This window comes from Dunckerocampus dactyliophorus, chromosome 10, assembly GCF_027744805.1.
Source record: "Dunckerocampus dactyliophorus isolate RoL2022-P2 chromosome 10, RoL_Ddac_1.1, whole genome shotgun sequence".
NCBI lineage: Eukaryota > Metazoa > Chordata > Actinopteri > Syngnathiformes > Syngnathidae > Dunckerocampus > Dunckerocampus dactyliophorus.
In genome coordinates, this window is record NC_072828.1 from 8,716,673 (window position 1) to 8,739,102 (window position 22,430).

General features: G+C 41.8%; 4 protein-coding genes and 1 non-coding gene across 8 annotated transcripts in view; 3 read left to right on the top strand and 2 right to left on the bottom strand.

Annotated features, from left to right (window-relative positions):
* The window catches only part of arhgap39 (Rho GTPase activating protein 39), a 29,940-nt gene extending 21,922 nt beyond the window's left edge, over nt 1-8,018 (bottom strand). Inside the window, exon 1 of the mRNA XM_054788896.1 lies at nt 7,891-8,018. Within this exon, the coding sequence (XP_054644871.1) occupies nt 7,891-7,901 (11 nt within the window). The 5' untranslated portion in view covers nt 7,902-8,018. The remainder of the gene's footprint in view (nt 1-7,890) is intronic.
* Nucleotides 8,019-9,100: 1,082 nt separating this feature from the next.
* On the bottom strand, nt 9,101-9,172 carry trnah-gug (transfer RNA histidin (anticodon GUG)). Its single transcript has one exon. It is a non-coding gene; the product is annotated as a tRNA-His (tRNA).
* A 1,078-nt stretch (nt 9,173-10,250) lies between these two features.
* Nucleotides 10,251-14,487, top strand: LOC129188431 (calreticulin-like). Its single transcript, XM_054788910.1, has 9 exons — nt 10,251-10,412; nt 10,845-10,946; nt 11,110-11,313; nt 11,520-11,614; nt 11,687-11,896; nt 12,693-12,806; nt 12,884-13,027; nt 13,110-13,202; nt 13,808-14,487. The coding sequence occupies exons 1-9, from the start codon at nt 10,268-10,270 to the stop codon at nt 14,063-14,065; spliced, it is 1,365 nt and encodes a 454-aa protein (XP_054644885.1). The 5' UTR covers nt 10,251-10,267; the 3' UTR covers nt 14,066-14,487.
* Nucleotides 14,488-14,986: 499 nt separating this feature from the next.
* Nucleotides 14,987-22,053, top strand: rad23ab (RAD23 homolog A, nucleotide excision repair protein b). Of its 2 annotated transcripts, XM_054789538.1 has the most exons (10): nt 14,987-15,187; nt 16,769-16,850; nt 16,937-17,016; nt 18,428-18,801; nt 19,073-19,119; nt 19,203-19,330; nt 19,406-19,523; nt 21,226-21,407; nt 21,490-21,627; nt 21,753-22,053. In XM_054789538.1, the coding sequence occupies exons 1-10, from the start codon at nt 15,119-15,121 to the stop codon at nt 21,864-21,866; spliced, it is 1,332 nt and encodes a 443-aa protein (XP_054645513.1). In that variant the 5' UTR covers nt 14,987-15,118; the 3' UTR covers nt 21,867-22,053. The 2 variants fall into 2 exon arrangements, with proteins under 2 accessions (XP_054645513.1, XP_054645515.1); XM_054789540.1 differs by lacking the exon at nt 16,937-17,016 and having other exon boundaries at nt 15,041-15,187.
* eps15l1a (epidermal growth factor receptor pathway substrate 15-like 1a) overlaps nt 21,880-22,430 on the top strand; it is a 31,669-nt gene continuing 31,118 nt past the window's right edge. For all 3 annotated transcript variants that reach the window (XM_054789529.1, XM_054789533.1, XM_054789532.1), the window contains exon 1: nt 21,880-22,004. In XM_054789529.1, the coding sequence (XP_054645504.1) occupies nt 21,963-22,004 (42 nt within the window). In that variant the 5' untranslated portion in view covers nt 21,880-21,962. The remainder of the gene's footprint in view (nt 22,005-22,430) is intronic.

Genomic DNA, 22,430 nt, shown 5'->3' on the forward strand with positions numbered 1-22,430 from the left:
TGTTTTTATCTTTATTGACTGGCAAGTGAATTTCTCTTGCAGATTAATAAAAGTATCTATCTATGTATCTATCCATCCATCTATCTAAAAAAGCCATGTTTTTATCTCCATTGACTGGCAGAACTATCAAACACTTACTTCATATGAACTGCACTTGAGAGAATAAGTTCTAGCTAGCATTACCTTGTGATGTCTACATCTACAGGTGTCCTATTATGTTGATACATGAGACTGATGCCATCAACAAAAGACGCAAATTGAAAGATGACCGATTATAATCCACTCCATGAAACAAACACACATATGTGTTGGCCTTTTGGGACTGCCATTCCAACAACTACCTTTACATATAATCCTATTAGAGCGGGAAAGCGTTTGCTCCCCCACTCGTAGCACCCACAAGTAAATTGCTACTGCCATCCCCCACCAGCCACTAATCACCAAAAATTACAACACCACACCCGTCATCCTCAAAACGTACAATACAGCATTGCTGAAGCAGAAAAGTGAGCCGAAGGGATCAGACGTCTCCATAAATGAACATCTGACAAAATGCAAAGTCACCACAGCCAAGCAAGCACACAACTTATGGAAGCAGGGGAACGTTCAAGGCACTTGGAGTGAGCAGCAACTGAAAAATCTACAAGTTAAATGGAGAACCTGAAGAAGCTAAAGTACTTGCTGTTAAAGACATCAGAGAACTGGATAAATGCCGCATTACATATCACATCATTTTGACTACAAGGGAAATGAAAGGCGCAACACAGACGGATGCAGTCTGATGGAATAAAGTCCTCAACGTTCAACAACAAAACAGCAATACAAAGAAGATTGTTTTTTACTCCTATATTTATTAATTTCACTTTGATCTCTATTAGGGATCCTCCGATCGACCACCAATCAGTAACGACCCATTTCCATGGAAAGGCATGTGATCGGCGTATGCCGATAATGCCTTTCAATGTCGATCACAAAAAACTCACCTGTGGCTCCATTGCAGCCTGCAGTGAGCCCTGTGTGCAGTGTAGTATCCTGCTCTAATGTCTTGGGGTAGCATCCTCTTTCCCCTTTCCTTCACACTGCACAGGCGTGCGGCCGCAAAACCAAAACAAATATGTCTGCCATGTGAAACTTATCTGCCATTTGTGAGAGTGATGTAAAGTTTGCATCCTGCAACACATGCCACAAAAAATATCTCGCCGGGGCAGCATGTTAAATAGCTTTAATTTAATTAAAACGACATTTCAATAGCAAACATTTGACTGAACATGGTGAGCCCCAATAGCCAATAGCAGTGGTGCAGCCAGGAATTCTGTCCCCATGAAAAAAAAATTACATTGGGCCCCCTTTTCATTTTTTTGGCCCTTTTCATTTTTTTTATAATAATTACTAGAGGTGTCACAAAACACTCAGTTCACGAGACAAGACGATACACGAGATTGTGCCTACAAGAACGAGACATGACAAGATTTTAACATTACTTTTAAGAAAACTACAATGAAAAAATATTTTAAATATATCACAGTATATTGCAATCCACTAATTTAATTTCTACTACATTACACTCTTCTGCAGTGGTGTGTATGCTACCAGCCCCGCCTGAACCCTCTGATACAAAGAGACTGTATGACTGACAAAAGGGTTCACTCCATTCATACCGTTGTTCTATGGAACAAACACGGAAATGTGCTGAAACCAATACACAGAGTGAACCCTCTTCCTGCCGGTTTAGAGGCGAGAGATGAGAAAAACAGACGCAAAATAGACGCAATTGCAATGTATTGAGGCCGGCAAAATTATCAAGTGCATTTTCATTTATTTATTTACTATTGTCCCAGGCCTAGTGCCCACGAGCCATTTTTTTTCTCTATGAGAAATCTTGTCACGTTTTAAGCTCACATTTTGTGACACGAGATCTTGTGACACCCCTAATTACCTATTTTTGTCAGGGGCCCTTGGAATTGTCCCAGCTTTTCCCCCCCATACGATGCACCTGTCCAATAGCACGCATCATAAATATATTGAAAAATCTACAGTTAAGCCATGTGATCAGTATCAGTATCGACCATCAGAGCATCCCTAATATCTATTCATTTTATATTATTTAAATTTTGATGTTTTTTATAGGTTTACGGTTTTATATGGGTAGCACGGTGGTCTAGTGGTTAGCATGTTGGCCAACACAGTAACAGTCTGGAGATCTGGAAGACCTGGGTTCGATTCTCCCTTGGGCATTTCTGTCTGGAGTTTGCCGTGGCCCGTGTGTGCGTGGTTTTTCTCCGGGTACTCCCGTTTCCTCCCACATTCCAAAAACATGCATGTTAGGTTAATTGGAGACTCTAAATTGTCCATAGGTATGAATGTGAGTGTGAATGGTTGTTTGTCTGTGTATGTGCCCTGCGATTGGCCTTCGACCATTCCAGGGTGTGCCCCGCCTGTCGCCCGAAGTCAGCTGGGATAGGCTCCAGCATGCCCCCGCGACCCTAATGAGGAGAGGCGGTATAGAAGATGGATGGATGTTTTTTTATGTACTTGTTGTCATTTTATGTGTGATTTCAGTTTTATTTCTTTTTTCTTTTTTTTATTTTCTAAGACTGTATTTTCCAGTTTGCTCATTTATTAATTTGATTTGGTAATTTTGTAATGACAAAATGTAATGTAAGGCCTGTCACAATAATCAATAAATCAATCAATTGAACAATAAATTCTGTCAATGATTTTACCGGCCTCAATGAATTGACATGCACATGCATGTTTGTTGTCCGCTCTCTTTACCACACAGGCTGGATAACAAGAGGGTTCACTCTGTATCTGTCTCGGCGGGGGGGGGGGTGTAACAGACAAAGTCTATTTTTTTTGTTGTTTAGATTGTGATTTTTATTCAAGTGCAATTTTTAAAATTGACTGAAAGTCCATTTTATTTTGATTAGTTTTTTTCATTTATTATGTTATTTAATTAATAAATAATTAAATGACATTCCACTTACAATGTTAAATACTCTTGAAAAACTACATTTTATTATTAATCGATATGATGTACTTGCATTATTATGCCATATAATTAATGAAAAAAATGGCCTCAAAAAATGTTGTAAATAATACCAATTATCAACAATAATTTTTATGACAATTATTGTCCAGCAAAATTTATCATGACAGGCATAGTGAAAACATGAAATATTGTAAGCGTAAAACACATGTAAAACACATAATATTCAGGTGTTCAAGAATGATCAGTAATTGCTTATACATGAATAAGGGGTATAATTGAACAAGCTCTGCTTCTTCCTACTTTTTGAATTGCGCAAGTGTAATCATGTGATGTTCCTTAATGTAACTTTATTAAGCATGTCTGAAACAAATAAACCATGACCAAAGACCAAAGACCAAAGACCAAAGACCAAAGAGAGTGTACACCCCACAAGTCAAGTCACACGAGAGTTGTGATCTTTTGTTTTTTGGTAGAGTGACGACTCCTTCTCCTCTTGCACTCATTGGTCCCTTTTGGAGCTGATTGTGTTGTACCTTTGAGGTTCCATGCTCCATTGCACACCACAAGGACACAATTTCTATCCCAGCAGGTGGCGCTACCAGTGATTTAACTCCTTCTTTAGAGAGAACCATAGTAGTTGAGTGTATTAGTGAGCAATACTCATGTGCAGAGAGCCGTCATTAATGCCGATCAATCATAAGCCCAAAGTCGACCTTCACGCCTCACAAACGCTGGACTGAGTCAGAGCACATGTCTGACACACATGAGGTGACATCATCATCATCATCTCATCTTATTGTTCCCCTTCTGCCTTGACAACCTGGATGTGTAGTGCGTCTGGGCTGACTCTTGATCAATCCACAAACACTGTGCTTAGGCTGATGTCAGCTCCAGTACTAGCCCTCAAGTCTCACCTTTCCACCAAGCGGTCCAGTCCAGAAGAAGCTTAGGAAGTGCAAATCCTGATGTGTCTTGTGTATGGAGGCGGGATTAGGTAGGCAACAAAGGACAACAATCTTTCTTTGTGCTTAAACTATCCACAGCGCCGCTAACACCGATGGAGATTTTTGTATGGTGAGCATAGGATGGTCCCACAGCGGGACGGTCTCGAAAGCAGCTTGACATGTAGTAGACGTACTGTATGAATATTTCAACCACAACACAGACACTCGCCGCCCCACCCAGCGACCGGCCAGGATCAAGTGTCTGACTGTTGACATGGAAGACGCTCGCGCCATGGTCATATTTGGACGCCATGTTTTCAGAGTACACAAAGCAGATTAAACACTGAACGCATTATTATCTTTGTAAAGTGGTCAAACGTCCAGTTGTGTAATTACACTACAACACACACATTAACACAGTAATCAAAAGTTGCATTTGGTTCAATCCAGACTCTCAAAGCAGCAGAGGTTAGTGTTGCGTGTGTGTGTGTGTGTGTGTTTGGCACTGTGGTGATTTCCATGAGGTTGTGTGACTCCTGTGACACACAAATGCATCAGGCATCAATTATTAAGGGAGGCTAATGAGCCAGCATGGGAGGCTGTCTACTGTAGTGTACAAGATGAAGCCAACATCCTCAGCTTGAAGACACAAAATTAAATTACTTTTGTTCTTTGTTCGTTTTTGAATCTGCACATCACAATCACACAAACACAACTTTCCACTGGAGCAGAATTACATTCAAATTGGGGCTGTTTTGAAGGTAACATTGGGCCACGGATAAATGAGTCAGGAACACACCTCGGAGCACTGTTCAGAATTACTATCACACGCCCTCAAATGTGGCACAGAGGGTTAAAAGGTTATCTCATAATCTCATGTCATGATTATGGTGGCCAATACAGTGTTTCTCACAATAGCTCATATAGGTTCATTTGGTCTTCTTATTGAATATATGTTCAGTTTCTAATATTCAGACAAGTTTTTGGTATATGAGATGGAGTTTTTTTTCCCCTTAGAGGCTCCTTCAAAAGGACTTGGGCCCACAAGGCGACACGCCACAATTAATTTTGGACCGCCATAGAAGGATCTGTTCATTTTTATTATTATCTGTTCACCCACGCTCAGAGTCACATTCTAATACGACTGTCTGAATGGCTTGTCTTTACAACTCCGTCCAGTAGATGGCACTGTAACAGTCAGAGGCACTTCAGGTTCCGTAAGGAAGGCGTTCTTCAATTTGCAAGATAAAGCCAACAACTAGCTTGACTACATGTTACCTGTTGTTTACAAAGTGCGCGCAAGGCATGATAACTCCTACTGATGCTACAAAATAGTGAGATATTAGACGTATGTACATTGTCTTTAAAATCAGCACACGTAGGGGAGACTGGGGACAGTTGCAACAGGGGATGGTTGCAACAAGCCTTATTTGTCTAATCAGTAACATGCTAGAGTGATGACACTCATACTGCACATGCTCAATTAGACCCTCTACTCGCCAAGAAGAAAGCGGCCATATTGCGCATCTGGTCCAGCTTCTATCAAGACAAAGTTGTTTTGGAGGTATGAAAGTAGCTGTATTTTTGTCATACTATCCTAATATTTTGTATGAATTACTCCAAACCTACCTGGTTTGAATCACTGTTTTGTTGACTATTCAGCAACATTGCTTACATTTGTCAATGTCACTGTGGCTAGTTAGCACATGGTGTTTTGTCGTGACTGATACTATTGGGACGATTGCAACTGTTGCAACTGTCCCCATGCTAATATCAAAATAGACCACACTAGGCTCAATTAATATATTTTACTGCTCATGATGGGCAGAATAGGGAATCATAATAAGAAATGAATGCTAATGATAAACAAAATAATTCCCCAAATAACTTGAGCAAAAATTAGCAATTAGTTATTGTTGTATGTGCTGTGCCTTGGAACAAACTGAATAAATTTTCCTGGGAAAACAATCATATAAACTTTGTTTGTTTTCAGTATGCCAAGAGTGAGGAAGCGAGTCACTAACAGAGGGGTTCCCCTCAGTATTTTGGAGGTATTTTGGAGGAAGAAGAGGAAGAAGATGTCTGTTTTTTTCTGTGAGCTAGCAGAAATGTTCTGGGTTCTGCAGAATTGTTCAGAAGCTGCTGGAATAGTTCACAAGACAGCAGATTTGTTGGGGAAGAGGCAAGTGTTGCAGTTTTATTTTTTAAGCACATACAGCACATTGACTCAAAGTAGGCCTATGTTTTACACAAAACTAAACTTATTAAATACTTTAATATTGTATACTGTGGTTATTTAAACAAAAAGCACAAAATTTTGGTGAAATTGAATGGTTTTTGATATGTTGCAACCGTCCCTGGTCGGTGTTGCAACTGTCCCCAGGTTTGGGGTCAGTTGCAACGTCTGAATTTTTTTATTCAAATAAATATTGTGATTGATATGTTATATGTAGCCATCTTTAAATGGTATGGGTATTTAGCAGACAGATGTAGGTTTACTATGTAAAGATTTGGTGTGCCTAGTCTAAATAATCTCAGAGTAATTGAGAGTGATGTAAAAAGTGTTGCAACTGTCCCCAGTCTCCCCTACATGAAACCAACCCCTGTAAGTCAATAACATCATGTTCCGTTGTTAAATAAACAGATAATATAGATACTGTCACACATTTCTTATGACGCAAACCAAAAAGCTCAGGCCCTGGCCACATGGGAACGTTCCTGAGATTTTTTTTTGGTGGCTTGAAAAAAAGTTGTGTCCATACTATGCCGGATTGGTAAACTGTTGCATGCAGACGGGAAACGAATCACTGAATGAAAACGATGTATTAAACAAGCACACCTATGTGCGGTGCTGTGAACAACCACGCAGGCGGAACCACGTGACACACCAAACAACAGAAGACGAAAGAACACGTGCAAAAGTCCGTAGTCTTTCGCTTTTCAAGACTTACAAGAAGGGTAATTACTTCTGCGAGTCATTATGGAGTATAAGACAACAAAATATGAGGAGAATGTTAACGGGGGTGAGTCATAGCAGTCGAAATATTTAGATATTATGTTGGTTTGTCGTCAAAGCTCACTTTGGTGAGTGGGTGACATCATCGTTTTCGTGTTGCCTGTATACACGGCAAAGACGAGCCAACGTTCTCAGATATTCCTCACTCTGGAAGCCATTTAAAAAAAAAATACAGTTTTAGGTCATCCAGAACACCGTTCCTATGTGGATGAGAGGCTGAAATAATAAAATACTTTGCCGTTTTGACCTGAAAACGTTTCCATGTGGATGGCCCCTCAGTTTTGCCTCTCCACACACAACCGTTTTGGCCAATTCTGCAAATTATGTGATTACGTCATTTAACCCCACACCCTCCCCCCCAAACGTCCGCTACAGGTAAATTGCAGACCTGTCGGAAACCCTGAATTGGTATTTTACTCAAGCCAATTTTAGTCACATTAGGAATGTACCAACAAGCATGTTTTCCCGGCTAACGGAGAAAGACACGTGATGTAATGGCGTTGGAGTGGAAACAGGAGGACGCCGCACTTCCTCTTGTCATGGGAGACGCCTCCATCCATCATGAGGATGAAGATGCTGAGAAGAGGAAGCACTGATGCTGGTCCCTTTGCTAGCACCATGCTACATGAGCAGGTTAGCCGCATTCCTCTGAAGTCAGACAGGTGCATGAAGGCTGCACCGCTAGCAGCCTTTTCAGCCACAGACACACGCCGCTGAACAATGTCCATTCACAATTGTCCATTGACAATACACTGACACAACAACACAAGAACACAACAACACAGCAATGCTCTTTGATGAATCAAATTAATGAATGTTGGCTCTAAGCTAACACTGTCGAACACGACCAACATCGCAAGCTTTATTTCACCATGCTATCCTCCACTGACGGCCAATAAAGAAAACCGGAAACAAAAATAAGCATTTGTTTGACTCACCTCTCGGCCATTTTCCCAGCGGTTCTTAAAATCCTTTCGTAATAAATCCCTCACCGATTCCCATGTTGGCCAGAACGCAGCAGCCACCGCAATCAACGAGTCCCAGTCCAGACGAGCAAAAAGCTCACAGTACCCATACATGCCACATCCGGTTATTGCTTTCACAATAAAATCTTTGTTTGGTGTACACACATCACACCCACACAACAGAGTTCATGCGTCTCGATCTTTGGCTCTTTTCCTTCATGGAATCCACACGTCGAGAAAGATTGTTTTAATGTCACAATAAAGGCTTGGTCAGGTGCGCTACTTCGCCGATGAATGTCGTTTATTCGAGAAATTACCCCACTTCCTTCCAAAGCTTGGATCTTGTAGCTAGCTTGGAAATTTGGGGCACTACGCACTGATGAAGCGTTCTTTCTCTTTAAAATGCACAACTGGAGCAGCTGGACTGGATTGCAACAGAACGTACAAATGTTTAATGGTGGCAGGCAATCTCGGCATGCTGTTGGGCCATCGTGGACATGTTTAAAATAAGAACCAGCCTCTCTGGTTTTTAGCCTACCTAAGGACTCAGTGAATCCACGTTAGTTCACGTGGGAGAAGACCGAAAACAGAAGCACCCAGAAGGGAGGTTCGTCCCTTCTGTAATAATTCACGATGGTCCCGGTCCCACTATCATAATTGAGGACTCCAGTCCAGTAAAACTCCAACATGCATTTAAAGACATTGCTGAATGTAAGCTGCACCGTGTTGCGTGTATTAAGGACGTCCAAGTTGCAGTATAAACTCAATATAAAACAGTGTAAATGAGTCATCATTCAGGTGTAAGTTATCACTTATGATGCAATAACAGACACTAATACAAGCCTAAACTACCACACGTTTCACCCTTGACCGCCAAAGAATTATCATTTTCCTCTTATACTTACATGGTGAGGCAGAATTTTATTTTTACTTTCATCTTAATCATATTTTTATAATTGTCATTGTGAAGGCATGGAGAAAGAATTATTTTGACTGGTATTTGTGTTGGGTTGACCGGCTGCGCCCCCAAGTGGTCATTTTCCAGACCTTCCTTATGACGATGTCATAAACATAAAGACAAACATAAAGACAAAAGGACAAAGCAAACTATATTCACGTGCTCAAAATACTTTATTTTAACTGGTGAGTCTTTGCTTTCTGTGTAAAACGTGAAAGACAAAAATGCCGTGACCCGGATTCGAACCGGGGTTGCTGCGGCCACAACGCAGAGTACTAACCACTATACGATCACGGCGAGCTATCCTGGCGGACGACTCCTAGACTTAAATATATGTTTAAATACCATATCGTATTGAGTGTGTTTTATTAGTGGTAAAGATCAGCTTGCTAAAACAAGGCGAGGTTAATGCCTGATTATTACGTCCAAAAACACCTACTTTGTTTAATAGCAGCATACGATCATGTAGCTGTATGCTAGTCATGAAAACGAATCAAAGTCATTACCAAAGCAAAAAACAACTAAGTCAGACGCATTATGATACTTCCGCTAAAACGTATTTTGTACTTTATTTAAGTTATGGATAAAGGCGTTTTTTTGTTTTACCCATTAAAGCGCTGGCCTTTAATGAGGACGTTGGAATGTTGTTTGGAGCTGGCAGGAATCCAAATATCGATACCAGGTACAGTATCAATATTGAATCGATACTAGCGCGATAAGAAAGATGTTTTTCGATATTCAATCGATATCGTTCCGTTCTCTCCTGTATTTGTTTTCACACAAATTTTGTTACGTTCTTCATATTGTTACCTGTTGATAATGTTATATTTATATAAAGTTATATTGTTTCCAAACTCAGGGAATAAGTTATTGGATACAGGAGGTATTTTCCAAAAATCCAATTTGTCAAACCATTTTGAATGAGAGCCAATAGTAGTTTTTGCTTCTTTTTTTTTGTTATTTTGCACTACAGACTTTTTTTTTGCTCAAAGAATTGTAGGTAATAAAAGGGGAACATGCCATAATTGTATTAGTTTATTGTTACAGTGTCTTATATTATTGTATTTGCATATTGTAAAATTGTCCACAAATCCATTTTTTGATAAAAAAAATATATATACAGGTATATTTGTTTGCCTAAAAATGCCTAAAATCTTCGTATCCATAGAAAGTATCGGTATCAGTATGAGCAATAATGGCCTTGTATTTATTTGATATCAGATTGATACTAAACTTTGCAGTACTGCCCATCCTTACCTGTTGCCAACAACCAATCACAATTACCCCACCTCTTCTCATCAAGAAGTACACTTGTGGTCTCATTTCATTGGCCAAGTGCTTGTCCAATGAGCGTTGGCCATCTGTGCTGGGCTGAGTTTTTAAGGCTTCATCATGTCAAAAACACCAAGCCCGACTCACCTGTACCGAACTCAAGCTGACACCATGAAGCTCCCTGCAGCCTTCTTTGCACATTTGACCTGGCTGGCATTTAGCGCTGACGCGACTATCTTTTTCAAGGAGCAGTTTCTGGATGGAGGTGCAGTATGGAAGCTTGCATGACACTTTTCTGCCATGTAAAACAACCTATGACATGTCTACATATTGGTTTAAATGTTACTGTATGTTTTGCTCATTTGTGTGCTGCTGGCCTTTAGGCCTTTGAAGTTAGCTCAAAGTTACCATAAAGTTTAGTGTTGCCACCCCCATAGGCGTGAGGTAAATGCCACTTGACTTGCTTTACTTGTATGGTTTCTGCCGTTGACATCACAAGCCTGTTCATCGACTTACTGGCTTTCCTCCAAACCAACAAATCTAAACTTAACACAAATGAACACAAAGGAAGCCTATAGTCCTTATTCATGCAGGGCACTTATCAAATATGTACAATATATATATATTTTTTCCCCCTTTTTCTCATAAAGTAGTTGTGTGATTTGCATGTTAGTTCATTTTATTTGCTGTCTTTCAGATGGCTGGAGGAGCAGGTGGGTCCAATCCAAGCACAAGTCAGACTACGGCCAGTGGAAGCTGACTGCTGGAAAGTTCTTTGGTGATATTAGATTGGATAAAGGTGAGCTATAGGAAGCTGATGCAGAGGTCTACAAGAGTTCACAAAATGTTTCATATTGTAATGTTTGCCTTCTAGTAGATGATCATATATGTCCATCAGTGCAATCCTAAAAAGAAGATCTACTTGGCTTCTCGTTTCTGATGTTCTTCCTGCGCAAACTCAGGTATCCAGACCACCCAGGACACCCGCTTCTACTCCCTTTCGGCCCGCTTCCAACCCTTCAGCAACGAGGGCATGCCCCTGGTGATCCAGTTCACCGTTAAGCACGAGCAGTTGATCGACTGCGGCGGTGGCTATGTCAAGATCTTCCCCGCCGATATCGACCAGAGCGCCTTGAACGCAGAATTGCCCTTTTATGTCATGTTTGGTGAGTGGTCCTTTTGTGGACTTTGCCAGGAGACAGCTCATGAAGAAGAATACATACCCAGTTTTCTCTAAACGACCGGGTAGCTCAAGCTAAAAGTGCAGACTTTACTGCCACCTGCAGGGCAAGTGTGGAATGACATGTGATGCATACATGTACATTGTCTGGCCTTCTAGTGAGGACCTAACAAACTCATGTCTTGTATTCAGGACCTGACATCTGCGGGCGCAGCACACAGAGGGTTCATGTTATGTTGAACTACAAGGGGAAGGGCCACCTCATCAAAAAACACATCAAATGCAGGGTTGGTACTGCCCTTCTTTTCCATGTTAGACCCTCGTAGCATTTCAACATCTCCCACTTATGTCTCCGCCAGGTAGATGACCTGACTCACTTGTACACGCTGGTGCTCAATCCAGACCAGACATACGAGGTAAAGATCGACAACAAGCAGGTGGCGTCGGGCTCGCTGGAAGACGACTTTGACATGCTGCCCCCCAAGAAGATCAAGGATCCCCTCGCAGAGAAACCCAGCGACTGGGTTGACCAAGCCACAATCGACGACCCCACTGACACCAAGCCTGAGGTGCCTGATCAGAACTCCATCCGTTAGGTTCTCCTCAAATGAGGTTGTGTGCAATCAAGGCTAAGTACACACACATATATAAGTAAGTAAGTAAGAGTAAATTTCCCCGCTGTGGGATAAATAAAGTACATACATACATATATGATATTTTCTACAGGAATAATAGCATGTTTCTGCTAAGTCAGAGGTGTTCAAAGTCCAGTACAAGGACTATTTGTGGGATGCAGCTGATTTTATTGATTTTTTAATTGGTCAGCATCATATTGTAAACGCGTCCCGCATCAGAACATAAAGATGGTGCACAGAAGAATATCACCAATGCATGCCTCTCTCGCAGGTAAAAAGTAAGCAGTCTGGTTCACCTCAGCACTTTGATGGTACAAAACTGACCTGGCTTCCAGTGTTTCCAGTTGGGGGGGTTGCATGCATGTAACAAGAACACAAGCATCTTGCAATGTTCCTGTGTTACATTCCAATGTAATTATCTAAATAGAGCCATTTGGTGTTCTTCCCTTGTCATTCCTGTTCTTGACAGTAAAATGACAAACGTTGCACCAATAACTGCTTTCTGTTCCAAACTCTTTGATCGGAAAAGGTTGAAAAGATTTGCAACTTAGTCATCCACAACCTGGTCAAAGTCACAGAACAAGAAGGCGTCTTGCTCAAACCAGTCTTACCGCTTACGTGTACTGCCTGCTAACATCACGAGTGACATAACACTGACGGCTTGTTGGTACCGCACACCCCTTTCTCACTGCATTCAACATTCTCAAATGATCCTTGCAATTTTCTTCAGGACTGGGACCAGCCTGAGACCATCCCTGACCCAACAGCCAAGAAGCCCAGTGACTGGGATGAGGGCATGGATGGCGAGTGGGAGCCTCGCAGGATCTCCAACCCGGAATATAAGGTGTTCCTTGTGGGGCTGCGTATGCAAGACAGAGTATGACCGTCAGGTTGTAAGCTTTTGCGCTCTGCTGTGTGCAGGGAGACTGGACGCCCCAGCAGATAGACAACCCCGACTACAAAGGCGAATGGGTCCACCCTGAGATTGACAACCCGGAGTACACCCACGACTCCACCATGTACAAGTTTGAAAACATAGCGGTCCTGGCCCTGGACCTGTGGCAGGTTAGGGAGTCCGCCGTCAATTTAAAGACACCATCGTCCTGCAGATCATGTGGTGAAACACCTCCAATGTGTCGCCCGGCAGGTGAAATCCGGAACCATCTTCGACAACTTCCTCATCACTAATGATGCCAAAAGTGCTGAAAGGTTTGGGGAGCTGACCTGGGGAGTCACCATGGTAACAATATGGCAATTACTATTATTTAGACACATTTCAAATGTCACTATACACAATCTATAAAAAGAAAATGTCATTTTCTCCAGAGGAAATAATGTGTGTATGTATATATATGTATATGTATGTATATATATGTATATGTGTATATGTGTATATATGTGTGTGTGTGTGTATATATGTGTGTGTGTGTGTATATATGTATGTATGTATATGTATATGTATATGTATATATGTATATGTATATATGTATATATATATATATATGTGTATATATATATATATATATATATATGTATATATATATGTATGTATATATATATATATATGTATGTGTGTGTGTGTGTGTGTATATGTGTGTGTGTATATATATACACACACATATATACACACACACACACACAAACTGTGGCCATCATAAAACCTTTTATTTGCACAGGTGAATTTAGAGATGTATTTTTGTTTTAGCAGAAAACTTTGGTTGGATTCTGAATGGTATGACCTCATGGGCCGCCTTTGGAACTTTTATGCACTGGCAAAGTCAACCACAACTTTCTGGAGGCGACTTAAGTAACGGACAAGTTGACTAACGTGACTTTGTTCACCAGGAACCAGAGAAGAAGATGAGGAAGGAGCAGGACATGCTACATATGTCACTGATGGAGGAAGAAGAAATTAAGAACCAAAAGGACTCCAAAAGTAAACCGAAAGATGGTGGTTATAGTGATGATGAGAAAGAGGAGAGGAAGGGAGAGCAGAGGAAGGAAGAGGAGAAGAAGGAAGAGGAGAAGAAGGAAGAGGAGGAGGAGGAGGAGAAGGGGGAGGAGGAGAAAGGGTATCGTAGGGATATAGATGATGAATTATAGAGACGAGGTGGACTTTGGTTCAGGTGGAGGGGGTGAGGCTTGGCCAAATTGAGATTATTTTTTTATGGATTCCTCTGAAGGGGTGGGGGAAATGTTTACATGTTTCCTTCAGAGAAGGCCCTATTTTAGTGAGATTTAATCTTTGAGTGTGATCTGTCATCCAAGTTTCCTTTCATTTTTGCTTTTATTTTTGGGCCTGCAAAATCAGTGTGGGAGTGTCACACACTTTGTGATGACGTTGAATCAACTGTATTATTTATCCCGTCAGTACAGGCACTTTTTACATGTATGTGCTCTTGCTGTGTTTCCATGTGTGGCAAACAAACTGCAATATTACAGTGCCCTTGTGTTGTGGAAAAAATAAAATCTGATCCTGTAAACTCTATTTTGAACTTGAATAACGTGAATAAATCAAAACTTCTCTCGCCTTATAATGATCTGATTTTGCGCATTTGTTCTTTAAGCGTTCGTACTTTTGCTCGATATTTGAATCATACTTTTAATAGCACAAAAAGAAATTAACAAAACACAGCAAACAAATCCACAACACCAAAACCTGAACCAGTCTCAGTATTACCAAAAGTGTTCTGAGTGCGTGTTGGCATTTAAAAAAAATAGTGAAGATGCCTAAGCTTGAATGAGCTTATTCTTCCTTCCGAAAGTACCTACTCTGTTTCTGATAAAATAATCTACTTTCACATAATGGTATGATCCTATATCTTGACGTGTGATTGGCCAATTTTAATTTGTAGCATACAGTGAAAAAAAAATCGTTAAAAAATGGGGAGCCGGCTCTCCTCGATGGGAAACGGATCTTCTGAGTACAAAGCTTCGACTCTTAGAGCAACACCGGCAGTATTGCGCATGACACATTACTAATTCCTTCCGCTAGGTGTCGCCAGTGACGCAGCCGGCTCCATTCAAGGCGCAGACAGCTGAGTCACTGAGTCAAACGCACACACACAATCCAAACATAGCTCATGATAAACAGGAAGAGTGTTGTAGTGCTGTTGTGTTGTTCTGACCTCCAGTAGACCGAGGGCGGCTGGCAGGATGCTGACGGTAACGCTGAGGACGCTCCAGCAGCAGACGTTTAAAATTGACATTAACCCGGAATTGACGGTGAGTGAAAGTTACCGCTAAAAGGTAAACACGGCCATTAGCAGGCTAGCTTGCAGCATGGCTAGCTATTGTCACATGGCCTCCGGTCACAGATATTATAATGTTTTTGTTATATTGACATTATTTTAATAAGTAGTGGTCTGTCAGTGTAGAAATTTGACGGGACCGAATTGCCGTGTTTGGACGTCACCTGAATTAATTAATGTGACGAGACCGCACTCTACACTAAGATAGCCAAATATATAGCGGAAAATGAGTTGTTGCGTTTCAGAGTAAAAGTATGTAACGTTCCAATGTACACCACATTCTGTTTTTATAAGAGGTTAAGACCAATTGTTTGTCGTAGTCTTTTAAGTAATGTTATATCTTAGCTTTTGTCACGCAATTTAATCTGTCAAAACCATATCACAAATCGCGTTGCAAAACACTTTGAAAAGGCGTAACGGAAGTGGTTGTTTGGCTTTAAGTTTGACTCGTCTCGGTGTCAGAGAATGACTGTGCATTATTTTACACTACAGCATGTACTTATAATTACACTATTTGTTATTAATTAGGGCTGCTCCGATCAGGATTTTAGCTGCTGATTAGCTACCGATCACATTTTTCTATTTATTTATGATGAGTGCTATTGGCCAGGGGTGTCCTATAAAGGGGAAAAGTCAGGAAAATTCCAAATTGCTGGCTGCCCCCGGCTCTTGGCTATATGATATGAAAGAAGAAACCATAAAAATCACCGTAATTTCGACAAAAATATTTTGACTTACTTTTCCAAGAGAACATATATCACTCATGACACATAGGATGAGACGCCTTCTTTTAGGAGAGTTTGGATGTGAGAGTACATTGGTGGAGCCCTAGGCGGACATCCAGGCAGCACAAAGGTGGGTTCCAAGTGAAAAAGTAGACAGCGAACCCGGTGTCTTCCACCGCTGACAAAGGCTGGTCATCTCGTCGGATGAATAAAATACTTTTTTGTGTTATTTGCTTAGCATTCTGACTGTCATGCACATACGGACGAGTATTGGCCACCGGTTCGGCTGTGTTAGCTGCTGTTGACTGATGATCACACCGTGAGCCTCGAAAACTCGGCATACTCTGTCAAGTGTTTATTCTTCAAATGCTGTATTGAAGTTTTTTTAACGTGCTATCCCTGCGAGATAGATTTTGTGGCATGTGTTGTTGACAGGTAAGTTCCTCACGGCAGACATTATTGTTTTTGTTTTGGCACCCATGCTCACTGTGAAGGAAAGTGGGAGGAGGAAGCTACTCAAGACACTACACCGCATGCAGTGATCGTTACAGGCTTCAATAGTACGATGGGGTTTGAAAGGAATTTATCGGCGTATGTCGATCACATGATTTTTCACGGAAATGGGCCGATACTGATCAGAGGCTGATCGATCGGAGCAGCCCCACTTATTATTACCACAATCTTAACTTTGTTAGCATTTAACTGGTGCAATGTGTGTAGCTACAGTCTTCATTTTAGTGTCACACCATTATGAAGAATTATATACAAACGCATTGCACAAAGTCAGACTCAAACGCAAATAGAGTCAGGTTTTATGTTTTGTTGATCAGGTCAAATCATTGAAGGAGAGAATCGAGGAGGACAGAGGCAAAGATGTGTTTCCAGCTGTGGGACAAAAGCTCATTTATGCAGGTGATAAATACTAATAAAATAATAACGCACATTTTAAAAGGTAATAATGTTTTATGCAAATTCAACTTAACTTTTCTCCTTTCCAGGTAAAATATTGAACGATGACACGCCGTTGAAAGAGTATAATATCAGTGAAAAGAACTTTGTGGTGGTCATGGTCACAAAGGTTAGTGCGCATTGTATATTATTGTGTATAGCAGCTCGCTGCATATTCACGGCTCTTATCGCTGCTTTAAATTGTAAATAATTATTTTTTTATTGTGGCTTAAATAGAAAGTGGTTTGATCTGTGTGTGGGGGGGGGGAGTGCTGCAGTGATTAATTCAGCAGAGGGCGCTGTCTCACAAGTCAATTCACTCAACATTTTTCAGTAGGAAGATGCTTTTACAAGACATGATGTTGTGTAATTGCATGTCAGGTACAATTTTGTTCACTGTATGCCTGTAATTGTTTAAAGTGTAAGACTGAATTTAAAAGGCGTTAAATACGTGTCAGAGTATCAAAAAGAGGCATTTTTAGTGCTTTTTATGGGTGCGTTCATTATCCACGTTTTTTGCAATTCTCTGGGGATCTTGGAATGTAACCCTTGTGAATAGCGGGGGCCTACAGTATTATGTATACACTAAGTCCCCAACTAACGAACACAATTGGTTCCAGACGACCCTTAAGTCGAATCGTTCTTAAGTCGAAACAAAATTAATATTACCAATTATATAGGTACTACATGTAAGTGTATACATATATACATATATGTGTATGTATGTAAATATGAGTTTGGATGCAGTAGTAATATTAAACGAGGATAATTAATGAAAAAAAAAATAATAATGATATAATAATACGTAATGATAAATGTTATTTACCTTTGAAGAGGAGTGGTCGAGCATGCGTGGTTGTGGTGGAGAAGGAGGAGGAGGGGATATTGAAAAAAAGGACAAATGGTCGTTGTCGTTAGACTCTTCTAAAAGAGGTAGTGTTTTATGGGTGGTGTATAATTAAGCATGCCTATTAACTCTTCATAAACTTTAATCACATGCACTGTCCGGGTTGTATCATCCAGCTAAAACCTAGCTTTCCTAGCTTTACCAGAAGCTTTCTCTGCCCAGCGTCTGTTGGTCTCATTAGCTCTAAGGCTGCCTTTTGGTCCCATTAGCAGTGTCACAGTGCCCTCTACTGGTCAAGCATGTACAGTAGCAGTATACATACTGATTCCTAAGCACTACAAGGCAAAATAAAATAAAATAAAATATAAACCAGTCGGCTTGTGTTCGTATCGGCGAGTGTTTGCTAGTCGGGTGTTCGTAAGTTGGGGACCCAGTGTATACATATATTTTTCTACTTCTACACATGACAGTTATTGTGTGTATGTATAACATATATGTATACTATACTGTCACTCCTACTATTAAGCTATCTAAGAAAAAACACAGTTAAAAGTTAAAGGGTCATATGTTCCCCTTGTGGCTAAACTGGCCTTTGCCAATTATTTTGAAATGTATGCAGAATGCGTGCTTTATATAGTACCTGATTTACTTATTGTACACATTTAATTATTTTTCTGTCATTGTGTCTTTGTAGCCTAAAGCAGCCCCTCCCCCTCAAACATCCCCAAAGTTGACACCCCAGTCAGCTCCGCCCCCCTCTTCCATTTCCTCCTCATCAGCAGCAACCTGTGTCCCCACACAAGATCCCTCCTCGGCAACACACACGCTGGCTGCACCCACGCCAGCCCCACAGTTGTCAGAAGCTCTGCCCCCTCCCCCGAAAAACACCCCCACAACGTCTCCTGAGGACACCTCTCCGACACCGACTGCCGCCGCCGCACCCCCAACCCCCTCCTCTTCAACCACACCTCCTTCCAGCACCACCCCGATGACCCCGGCAGAGCAGCTAGAGGAGAAACCGAAGGAGGAAGCTGAGAGTGAAACATCTGTCCACTCATCTGCTTCCAGGTTGGACTAATTTGAGGATTTGGAAGCAGGCATGAAAAGCAGACATTGGTGCATCAAAGCCGTAAGAGAAGATCCGGAATGTATGAGCCTTTCACACAGAACCCAGCAAAGCGGGATATTGCCATAGCTATGTGCGCTTTCACAGATAGTTAGATAACACAATGAAATGACAATTCAGAAATCCTCCATGAAGCAGGAAGTAGACTGCTCACAAGCGCTCTGCTGACTCTTAAGATGTTGTAGTTGTTCACATTGTGTTTGTGTGTGTCAGCCTCGTCGATGAGCTGGGCCTGCTGGAGGAAGCGGCGTCCATACTTGGTGAGGTCAAATGTTGTGACTGATCCACAAACTGTCATGCTTCTTTACCCAGCATGCATCAGCGCTCTCTCCCCTCCACGCAGTGACCGGCCAGGCCTACGAGAACCTGGTGTCGGAGATCATGTCAATGGGCTACGAGCGGGAGGCGGTGGTGTCAGCTCTCCGGGCCAGCTACAACAACCCGGACCGGGCAGTGGAGTATTTACTGACGGTGAGGAGCCCATGTGGGCACCATTTTGATCTCAGCCCACCACCCGAGTCAGTAGAGCACATTTGTGTGATGCAGGGTCTTCCCACTGAAGCAAGCGACGCGCTGCCCCAAGACACTCTGCCTCGTGACGCTCCATCAGACACCGCCGCTCCCACCCCACAACCTCCACAGCCGCCAACAGCACCTGCAAACCGTAAGAGATGCAACACTATTTCTTTCCCTGTGTTTCCTGGAAGTCTGGCCAGCTATGGAAAAACACGTACAGTTGTCCCTCGCCACTTCATGCTTTGAATTTCGCAGCTTCCCTCTATCATGGTTTTTCAAAAATTTTATAATAACTATATAATTATACTGTTTTGTGGTTGAATAAGGCCTATTATTATTTTTAAAAAATATAAAAAAAAATTTAAAGCAAATTTTGCATATTTTTTTGCCTAAATTAAGCATTTTCAAGCATAAAAATGGCAAAATGTACTAATATACAAATATAAGGCATATCAAAAGACGCATTCAAAGACAATGATAGTATTCTCCACAGGCCACAGTTATGTTACTGTAATGTTTGGTGAGACACACAATCACCAGACTTGGTTGCTGAAATAACAGGCTTTTATGCAGGTTTGAATTCTCTCACAACAGGCACAATAATCCCTAATAAAAATCCTTATTAAAACATTACTGTTGTGGCCTTTACCCACGCAAAGCTGATACTTAGAACACCTGACGTCATTGTCCGCCCGTCACTCTTCTCTCCGAGGGGACACATTTACAGTAACACACATGAGCATTAGTCTTATTTATGTCTTAAATGGCTTATTTTCTCTGATTCTTTCACTATATTGGGTAATACGATTGTAAAGGTGACTGCAGGGGTGATATGTCATATCTAGAGGTATTTAGAAGCTTGTAAACAGGTTTTCTATGTTCTAACTCGATAAGGGGTCTCAAACTCTGGAGGTAGACTCTGGGTGAAGCTGGGCCGCATTAAGTATTGGGAGTAGGGCTGGGAATCTCAGGGTACCTCACGATACGATACAATTCACAATACATGGCTCACAATAACGCTAAAGGGCCACCCCTACCCGGTCCATGTGATAACACCACTTTTAGTTCAGTGTTGGCGTTTACTTGCCCCTGTAAGTATGTAAGTAACATTGAGCTTGCCCGGATGTTGCGGGCTGCATTTACACTACTCTTTGATGTCCAGTCGCGGGCCGCAAGATACGATTTGGTGGGCCGCAAATGGCCCGCGGGGCGCGAGTTTGAGACGCCTGAACTAGATAAATATTCCATTTATAGAATCCTACAGACCCGACTGTGAAATTCAAAGTCGGGTCTGGAACCAATTACTTGCGTTAAACGAGGGATTACTGTACCTCTAACCTGGAACAGGTCATACAACAAAACGTTTACAAGAAAATACATCTACAAAGTTGCGCAAAGTTGAAACCACCGTCATGCACGAAGTCAGTTTAGCTAGTGGCAAAGGATTAACTTGGTGTTTTGCTTTTTATTTGGTTTTTGTTGCGGCTTTGTGTTCCAAAATGAGCAGCCTTAACAAGTGGTGTTAAGACGTGAAACAGTGCTTAATGTCTTTGTACAATTGTATGACAGATAAGAAGTTAATGAAGCGTTTGTGATAGCCACGGTTTGACCTTGGAACAGATCATTTCTATTGACGTTACTCCTATGGGGAAAAACAAGTCACAGATTGTCCTGGAACAGCTTCAACTGTATGTCCAATCACATTTTAAAAAATTCTTTCTAAGAATTTTACAATTTCATCAGGAATTTCAGTGGAGTTTATCAACATGATTGTTCCTCTGTATTTCAGAATGTCTTGCAGTTGTTATAGTACTTGCTTTTTTACTTTTACACGGCACTTTTGCCATCAGGTCCTGTATCTGGCAGCCAGCCCACCCCTGCCAGCGGAGGCTCTCCGTCCACAAGGAACCCTCTGGAGTTCCTGAGGAACCAACCTCAGTTCCAGCAGATGAGGCAGATCATCCAGCAGAACCCGGCCCTCCTGCCCGCCCTCCTGCAGCAGCTGGGTCGAGACAACCCACAGCTGCTGCAGGTTAGTCCACTAACGGCATCAACTCTCAATGCCTCCCCTCAAACATTGCCTTCTCACCTCACATATGCTTGTTGTCATGCAGCAAATCACGCAGCACCAGGAGCGTTTTGTCCAGATGCTGAATGAGCCTCAGGGTGGGGGCGAGGGCATCGAACCCCGGGGATCACCCCACGGCAACTACATCCAGGTCACCCCACAGGAGAAGGAGGCCATCGAGAGGGTTAGTAAAGCATAAAAATTGACTAGAAATGTTATAGAAAGTCTTCCCAGAAGAATGGAAGCAGAGGTAGCTATACCCGCTTTTGTTCACATGTAGTAAGCAGGTGTATTGTCTTGGTTTTGCAGTTAAAAGCGTTGGGCTTCCCAGAAGGGTTGGTCATTCAGGCGTACTTTGCCTGTGAGAAGAATGAAAACCTGGCCGCCAACTTCCTGCTGCAGCAAGCGTGGGATGACGAGTAGTTGACTCCATGCCACTAGGGGCTGCCAAAGTACATTTCCTTTCCCAGCACGCGCTCAAACCGCACAGATGGACGTTAGCCATGCAGTGGCTCTGTGATGATGGCAGACCTCGTCGCCTTCACTCTCCATCAGGCTTTGGTTAGTTTTGTGTGCAGATGATTTCAATAAATGCTGCCTTTGATTGTTACACCTTGAGGTATTCTTAGGTATTCTTGAAGCCTTTTAAGATGTCATGCATGAGGGGTGATTCCACCTCTCAAGTTTCAAGGCGTATTATTCCGGAAGATTTTGTTTGAACTCGACTCCACTCATTTACTACTGTGCTCAGAGTCTGTATAAGAAAGTAGACTTTTGTGTGCTAGCTCTGCAAGCTCCTGCTTTGCGCTACAAAGACACAGTAGCCACGAATTAAGGAAAAAACAAAAATTCGTACATCTCACAAAGAGGCCAGTGTCCATTGTTTAGGATATTTCTATGATTTTTGTTTTTGTTTGGCTGTAAACTGGGGTGGGCTACATTGCAAATTTTGGTACTGTATCTATGTGATACCGAGTAAGGCCAGTA